Source organism: Corvus moneduloides, chromosome 29 (assembly GCF_009650955.1).
Source record: "Corvus moneduloides isolate bCorMon1 chromosome 29, bCorMon1.pri, whole genome shotgun sequence".
Classification (NCBI taxonomy): domain Eukaryota; kingdom Metazoa; phylum Chordata; class Aves; order Passeriformes; family Corvidae; genus Corvus; species Corvus moneduloides.
Genome location: NC_045504.1, coordinates 2,580,195 through 2,588,727, shown reverse-complemented (window position 1 = coordinate 2,588,727; position 8,533 = coordinate 2,580,195). Strand labels below are relative to the sequence as shown.

The 8,533-nt window shown below is 50.8% G+C and overlaps 1 protein-coding gene across 1 annotated transcript; it reads left to right on the top strand.

Moving 5' to 3' along the window:
* Positions 1 to 1,410: 1,410 nt before the first annotated feature.
* LOC116436359 (scale keratin-like) lies at positions 1,411 to 6,798 on the top strand. The gene is made up of 2 exons (XM_032093392.1): positions 1,411 to 1,654; positions 6,302 to 6,798. Exons 1-2 carry the CDS (start codon positions 1,411 to 1,413, stop codon positions 6,796 to 6,798), a joined length of 741 nt encoding a protein of 246 aa, XP_031949283.1.
* Positions 6,799 to 8,533: the final 1,735 nt, after the last annotated feature.

Below are 8,533 nucleotides of genomic sequence, written 5' to 3'. Positions count from 1 at the left end.
CCAGCAAAGGCCCGGGAAGGGTGAAGCACCCGCAGCGCCCTGTGTGGGACTGGGAATTATCTCCTAATCCTAAAGCGTTATCAAAACAGTTGCAACAAGGGGAGGCAGGAGCAGGGAAAACATTCCATTTCACAAGGGGATTGCGTCAAGGTGGCTCCCAATTTCCCTTCTCCATGACAGGATATAAAAGTGCTCCTGCCTGGCGGCCCTGGAGCTGCCTCTGCTGACTCGTCCTCCTCGCTGACTGGGTAAGTCGGGTTTAACTGAATCAGCTCCTAATTAGACATAATTTGGTTTATCAGCGTAGAGTTTATTCTCCAAACCCGTTTTACATGGGAAGTGGGACTTGGGATTAAGGTGGATAAAAGGGGAAAAGGAACAGGAGTTATAAAAACGTTGATGGGAGGAATTTTTAGGAAGTGAGCATTTATTTTTGGAGAGGGGTCATTCCAAACCCAAGATTAGGGTGGGATTGATTCCCAAAAGGAACGGGAAAGGGAATGATGTGGGAAAAGGACAGGGAGGTTCTTCTCAGAATTCATTCTGGGAATAGATACAGGGCAAAAATACAGAGACGCTTTGGGGTGACCCAATTGTGGCCTTCCAGGACCTGAAGGAGCTACAAGGAACATGGGGAGAGACTTTTTCCAAGTGCCAGGAAAAGGGAGAGTGGGTTCACAGTGACGGACAGGAGGTTTAGATGGGATTTTAGGGATAAATCCTTCCCTGTGAGGGTAGAGAGGCCCTGGAGTGAGATTCCCAGAGAAGCTGTGGCTGCCCCATCCCTGGAATTATCCAAGGCCAGGTTGGATGGGGTTTGGGGTCTGTGGAAAAAATGTCCCTGCCCATGGCAGGGGTTGGAACTGGATCTTTAAGGTCCGTTCCATGATTCCATGGAGCCCTAGAGAGGAGTGGGAGGAGAATTAGAAGCATTTCCCCGCAGTTCATCTCCCTTGATTGGTGCAATTCATGGAGAAGTGGATTGTGCCCTAGAAAGGATGGGTTTTAAATTGTTATTTTAATTTTCTAACCACAAACTCATTTATTTAGATGATTTAACCCCACATATCTGCACCTGTCCATCCAAACAAATCCCCATTCCCATAACACAACTCCCTTTCCAGCAAATTCCAAGGGGAATCATCTCCCATACACCTCCCATTTCCTACTGGCTATCTCAGTCTCACCCCTAAGAATTTAAGGACAAAACCACCTCTTTTTACCTGCATTTCCTCCCTCACGGAGAAGTTTGGGGGCATTTATACCTCTAAAAGGTGGTGATTCAAAGATTAAACACACAAATAACTCTGAAACCGAGGAATTCAGGAATTCTTCCCCATCCTTCCAATCCTCTGGCTCTGCCTCCACCGGGCTGGGACCTTCTCTTCCTTCCAGGTTGGATCGGGAACGATGTCTTCCTACGGCCAACTGCTCAGTGCCCGCTGTGCTTCACCCTGTGAGGTGACGTGTGGCCAGCCCTACGTCGAAGCCTGCAGCGAGCCCTGCGTCTCCTCCTGTGGAGATTCCCGAGCCATCGTCTATGCCCCACCCGTGGTCGTGACATTCCCGGGACCCATCATCAGCTCCTGCCCCACGGAGAGCATCGTTGGGACGTCCATCCCTGAAATCCATGGGGGAATGGGGTCTGGAGGGGGTGGGATGGGGTCTGGAGGAGGTGGGATGGGGTCTGGAGGTGGCGGGATGGGGTCCGGAGGAGGGATGGGATCTGGAGGAGGTGGGAGGGGATCCGGATGGGGCGGGATGGGCTCTGGAGGGGGCGGAATGGGATCTGGAGGAGGAGGAATGGGATCTGGATGGGGAGGAATGGGATCTGGAGGGGGAGGAATGGGATCTGGAGGGGGAGGAATGGGCTCCTCCTGCGGGGGAGGAGGCTCCTACGGGATGGGCTCCTGCGGGGGAATGGGAGGGGGCTCCTACGGCGGGGAGGGCTCCTGCGGGGGTGGGATGTCACGCCTGGGGAGCCTCTACCGCAGCTCCTATTTCTCAGGCTCCGGTAGGAATTATTATCCCTATTTTTCCCGAGGGTACTACAGGTATCGCTACGGGAACTATGGGCCTTTTTAACCCTTTAAAACCGAGGAATATCCACAGGAGAAATAGGATGCAAAGTAGTAGTTGACAGCTAGATATTCCAAGCAGTCTCTGCTCCAGCTGATCCAGAGGGGGCCGGGGTTGTTCGGATCTCGTTGTGCTTTGTCCAAGGCTTAGGATCCCGATGTTCCCTCCCTTTTCCCTTGCTCCTGTTGTGTTTTGTACTCCCTGAACCTGAAGAGTCAAACCAGTCACGGGGCTTGGCTGTGAAAGTGTCCGGCTGGAAAAAGAATGTCGTGGAATGACTGCTGGATTGGAGTCCAGGCTGAAATGGGAATGCTGAAGAGGGGATGCTGAAATGGGAATTCTGAAATGGGAATGCTGAAATGGGAATTCTGACTTGGAGATTCTGTTCTTTGTCCCTGCACCGCCTCATCTCACTCTTTTGTTTGTATTAAAGCCCTGTTGCATCACAGCCCCGGGTTCTGTCTTTTATTTCATCACAGTTTCAGTTACAAACCGGTGTGGAAGTGAATTCTTGGGCAGTGATTAATTCTCATCAGAGGGGAATTAATTCCGCTTTAATGCAAATATAATTTGTCTGAAATTCCTCAATAAACTAATTTCCCTTTCTGATCTATGCCACATTATTCATTCTAACAAATAACACAGAATAATTTAGGTTGGAACAACCTCTGGGGGTGGACTGGTGGAGCTCCCACTCAAAACCAGTTTACCTTTGGAGCCAGGATAATGGGGGATTGGGATGCTTAGGGGTGACCTAATTTTGTGGGGATTAGAGGACTTTATGACCTTGGAGGTCTTTTCCAACCTAAAGGATCCTGGCATTCTGTGGAAAGGAAAACCAGGAAGCTGCCAATGCAATTCAGAAGGATTTTTATTCGGGCTTGTAGGAAATGAAATGGAATAAAACAGAGCAATTCATTGGTGGTCCAAGGGCAGCCAGATCACCCCCGTGGGTGGCAAAAGCCACACAAGGTGAAGCTGGAGCCTTTACAGAAAATCACAGCTGGAATTCTGGAGCATTCCCACCCCACCAGAAAGGAAAAGGGACAAGATTAATTAAAGAGTTCCAGGAGAGACATCATCCCATGGGACAGCTTTTGATTGAAGGTGAGGCACAGCAGGAGGAGATGTGAGCCTGGTTTTCAGGGAGCAGCCTCGGAATTCCAGGCCTGGCTGTGGATCTGGATCCGGGGTTTTCATCTCCCGGGTTGTTTGGCCCAGTTCCCCAGGCGGGATCCGCGGCGGCTGCTGTGGGACCTCCGGCTGTACCAGGAGCCCCCCATTCCCAGGGAGCCTCCGTAGCCAAAGGCACCCCCAGATCCAAAGGAGCCCCTCGCCCCCAGCACACCTCCGTACCCACAGGATCCAAGGGAATTCTGCATTCCCGCCACGCCCCCAGAACCAAAGGAATCCCCCCATCCAGAGGCACCCCCGATCCCCGAGGAGCCCCCGTACCCAAAGGAGCCCCCGGATCTGAAGGAGCCTCCCATCCCTGCCAGGCCCCCAGGCCCAAAGGAGCCGCCCACCCCACAGGACTCATCGGAGCCATTTGGGATCGGAGCGCCGAAAACGGTGGGAAGGGATGCTCCCACAACGCTCTCCTGGGAGCAGGTGCTGAGAGTGGGGCCCGGGAAGGTGAGGATGATGGGAGGAGGGAACACCACGGCCCTGGAATCTCCACAGGAGGCAACGCAGGGCTCCAGGCTCCTGCTGTAGGCACAGGGCTGGGAACAGGCCGCCTCACAGCCCTGCAGGCACTCGGAGCTGACATCGTTCTGCATCGTTGCTTGGGATTTGGGATCAAGCTGGGAAAGACAAAGTGCAGCCAAGGAAGCAGCACAGTCAGGCCACAGGTTCCCAGTATGAACCAGTTGTACTTTGTCCTTCTCCTCCAGCTGCTCCCAGTTCAACCCTCCCTCACAAATTCCCATTTTTTCTGCTCTTTCCTTCCTTCCTGGCCTGTTTGAGGCGTCTCAGTTCTTCCTTTCCTACCACCACATCCCTTTTTCTTCTGAATCTCTTAAAAAAATCTTTCCCTTTCTCTGGGACTGAACTACCTGGTCCTTAAACAATTCTTCACTCAGAAAAATCCCATTAATTCCCTTTTCAAAGTTGACCCACAGGAAGATTTACCTTCAGAAAGTCCCCTAGGAAAATCTTCCTTGCTCTGTTCTTCCCTTTCCCCCAACTTTTCTAAATCCACTTCTCTTTACCTCAGCTTTTCTAAAACTTCTGGAATTTTACAAGATAAAAAAGGAGCAATTTTTGAGTATTGAGGAGTACAATGAAGTCAGACTTACCCTGGTGTCTTGGAAGGATAAATCAGCGGAGCTGGAAGAATGGAAGATTTCCCAGGTCTCTCCCCTTTTATCCCATTTTCAGACAATAAGGCGGATGTGAGGTCACCCATCATTTACTAAATTCTTTTCACCTACAAAGAAAAAGATCCTCTTAAGCCTTGCCATTGTCTTCATTTCAGCTCATAATTAGTGATCGTTTCCAGCCCTGCTTTGAGTGACACAAACCCAACACCCAAAAGTCTCCTTTTGTCTCAAACTTCAGGGAAAAAAATCCTTTCGGCATCATTGTGGTTCCAAAGGAAACAGGAGCGGATCTCTGTGTTTATTTTCCTTCAGTGACTCAAAGAAAGGTGGCTCCCCATGTGTCACTCACACAATTGGGGTGTAAGCCTCAGATTTAGGTCCAATCCCTCCCAAACAGAATCATCCGACCTTGGATGGGGGTCAGTGCTCTTTGCAACCATCCCTGCGCCCGTGGATTGTGGGGATGAGAGAGCAAAACGTATTTCAAAGGGATTGAAGTGACACGCGAGGTCCTCTAAGCTCTGAAGCCTCTGAGTAATTTTAATCAAAACTCATTTTGGGGATGCTGAGTTCAGCATTGTCACCAGGATGTCACCAGTGCCACTGCAAGGGCACAGCCCAAGATCACCAGGCCTTTGTGCTCCAAGGTGGATCCCAAACTTAAAATCTTGGGATTGCTTAGGTTGGAAAAGCCCTCCAAGGTCATCAAGTCCAACGTTTGACCCATCGCCATCTGGTCACCCAGACCAATGTCCAGTTGTTCCTCGGACAACTCCAGGGACGGGGACTCCAAACCTCCCTGGGCAGCCCATTCCAAAGCCTGACCTCCCTTTCCGTGAGGAAATTCCTCCTGAAATTCTCCACAAGCGAGGTTGACCTTCAAAATTGTCTCATCAACAACCCAAGCCGTTCTTTAGTGCAAACTTGCAGGGTTAATCTGTCCAGGCCTCACTTAAATCATTAACAAAAAATAACAGGCAGGGGTCAGATTCCACTGTAAAACCAGTCATCCCAGGGGTATTGCACAGAAATGGGGCTGTAAAATTCCCACACAATGAAAAAGCCAAATTTATGATACAAGAGTCAGATTGTATATGTCGAGGGTTGATTTGCTAATTGGAAACTATGAAAATAATTACAGGCATTAGAGGAGTCACACAGAGGAAAAAAAATCAGAATTTGTTAAGAATGAGAGATTTTACGGCATGCTTCACATCCCAAGAGCTGCCTCAAAGAGGTATAAAAGCAGGAACATCTCCGGGGTCTCCTCAAACCTTCTCCTGACTTCTCCTGCTACTCCAGGTGAGTTGGATTTAAGCTGATCTTTGCTCTCTCTCATTCTCTGTAGCGATAGTTTTAAACAAGGACTCGTTCCTTGGCTTTGGGGGTTTTAGCCTGGAGATGTGGCGGTGAAATCCTGCTTTTCATCGAAGTCTCGCCGCAGTGACCTGGAGATGGTGGCAGAAATCGATTTGATACTTGAAGATAGAATTTTAAGAGCTATTTGAATTTTTCTTGTGGCTTTCAAAACTTCAATTTACTGAAAGACCAAGTCCTAAAGGTCCTCTACAGGGGGAAGAAGGGAACAGGACAAGGGGGAACGGCCTCAGGCTGTTCCAGGGGAGGCTCAGGGTGGATGGGAGGAGGAATTCCCTCCCGGAAGGGGCTGCCCAGGGAGGGTTGGAGTGGCCATCCCTGGAGGTGTCCGAGGAATTCCTGGACATTAGTCTGGGTGACCATATGGGGGTCAGGCACAGCTTGGACTTGATGCTCTTGGAATTCTTTCCCAACCTCAGTGGTGCTGGCATTCGGTGAACAGGAAGGACAAGGATCTCATTTGCTGTCCCGTGTGTGTGACGGGGCTCTGACATTCCCTGACTCCATCTTTTCTTTCCCAGCTCCTCCTCCAACCCTGAGAACCATGAACTGCATCAGCTCCCGCTGCCTGCCTGGCTGTGAGGTGACGTTTCCCGAGCCCTGCACCTACAGCAGAGGCCTCGGTCCCTGCATGGCCTCCTGTGGGGACTCCACGGCCCTCGTCTACGCCCCACCCGTGTACATCACCTTCCCGGGCGCCATACTGAGCTCCTGCACCCAGGAAAGCATCGTGGCATCATCCATGCCCCAACCCTCCGGCCCTCACACAGCCTCATACAGCTCAGGGATGGGAAGCTCCTATGGTGGCCTGTCAAGGGTGGGGGGCTCCTACGGATCTGGGGGCTCCTACGGTTCTGGGGGCTCCTATGGATCTGGGGGCTCCTATGGATGTGGGAGTTCCTCTGGGGGCATGTCAGGGAAGGGGGGCTCCTCTGGGTGTGGGGGTTCCTCCTCGGGGGGTTGCCACCTCAGGAAGTTCTACACCAGCGGCAGCCGCGGATCCCGCCTGGGAAACTGAGGCAGCGGAAGATCCACAGAGCCAGGAGATGGAACCCCATGACCCAGATCCGCAGCTGGGACCAGCTTTTGGAGATGGCAAAAACATCAACAGGAGCCACCCTTGCTCAGGACCTCTGGAAGCTGGGCCCACACCTTTTCCCTGCATTTCCCCTTTGTCTTTAATTAGTAACAGCCTCTGTTAATCACCCTTCTGTGCCAGCTCCTTCTTTTCATTGTGCCGAGAGAAGAAAGGAAGAAAAACTTGAAAGGCCTGACAGGAGTTTGTCAGTGCAGCCCTGACAGGAGAAGAGCAATGGGTGGAAGGTGGATTCTCCTCGGACAGTGAAGCTGAAGGAAGGAGGGTTTGTGTCATTCTGTCGTTATCCTATTAAAATCCTCCTGCATCGTCATGTTGTGTTGGGATTTCCTTTCACTGCGGGACCGTTTCGGTCCCATCCTTTCCTCTGCTTCCTTAGGCTTCCTCGAGCTGGTTCCGTGAGCAGCAATTATGAGGTTTTATGGTAATTGGGCTGTAATTGTTTAAGTAATCGGGGTTGTGAAACGGAGGCTTGGATGAAGCAGCCAAACTTTAAGCACAAAGGAGTTCAGCTGTTCCCTAGGGGACATGGGGGTCTCTGGAGGTGACGACTCTGAGCTGGAGGATGAGCAAGTGAGGGGTGGGATGTGGTCAGCTAAAAACTGGGAAGCCATGGAGTTTTTTTATGTTAAAGTCTGGGGTTTAGCTCAGCTCTTCCCCCCTGAAGGATTCTGTTCGTTCATGGAATCACAGAACCCAATCCTTGAGGCTGGAAAAGATCTCCAAGGTCATAGAGTCCAACCTTTGGTCAATCTCCACCTCTCACCAGTGCCATGTCCAGTCCTTCCTTGGACACCTCCAGGGATGGCCACTCCAAGCCTCCCTGGGCAGCCCCTCCCAAGGCCTGGCCACCCTTTCCAGGAGGGATTTCCCCAAATATCCACCCTGAGCCTCCCCTGGCACAGCTCGAGGCCGTTCCCTCTTGTGCTGGCCCCGTTCCCTGGGAGCAGAGCCCAACCCCATGCATTCTGTCGCCATACTTAGAACCAGTTTTTAGGAGTTCATGTGATTCCCTGCAGAATTCTGAGGTTCAGGAAAGCTGAACACATTTTCAGGAGTGATAGAGAACACAAATCAGTACAAACATCTGAGGACTGGGGATGGGAATGAAAGAAAATCCACCAAAGAACCTCTCCTTGATTTCTGAGCCGTCACCCTGAGCTTGCAGTGCCAAATGCTTCAGGACGTGGAGAAATTTCTCCTGACTGTGGCATCATCAGAGGGCTGCTTTCATGTGACAGTAAAATGTCACCAGGCTGTGCAAGAGAGAATTTCCCAAGGGAGGAGTGACACAAGAGCACAAATCCCGCCCCGGTGTTGTTGTTTTATTGCCGGGATAGGAACAAAAAGAGGCCCATGGGTGAGTCCCAGGTCTAAAGATGCCCTAAAGGTGACTTAACCCTAAAACCCGGCTTTACTCCGTTGGAAAACACAGGAGGGAGGACAGGAACCCCCCCAGAAATTTTAAATTCTATTTTAATACATCATGTTGAACTACAGAACCGTTAATATTTGTTAAGTCAAGAAGGATGAACTGAAATATGGGAAATATCAGGAAAAAGAGGATGTCCCTATGAGAGATTCCTACTTGAAAAACCGAATGTTTCACTCTCTGTTTAAGCTGAAAATGGCTTTAAGATGTTTTAATTGACAGCCC

Coding starts and splice junctions, on each gene's coding strand:
- LOC116436359 (XM_032093392.1), top strand. CDS start 1,411: ATGTCTTCCTACGGCCAACTGCTCAGTGCCCGCTGTGCTTCACCCTGT. Junction 1,655..6,301: donor GGGAATGGGGTCTGGAGGGG/GTGGGATGGGGT, acceptor TTTCTTTCCCAG/CTCCTCCTCCAACCCTGAGA.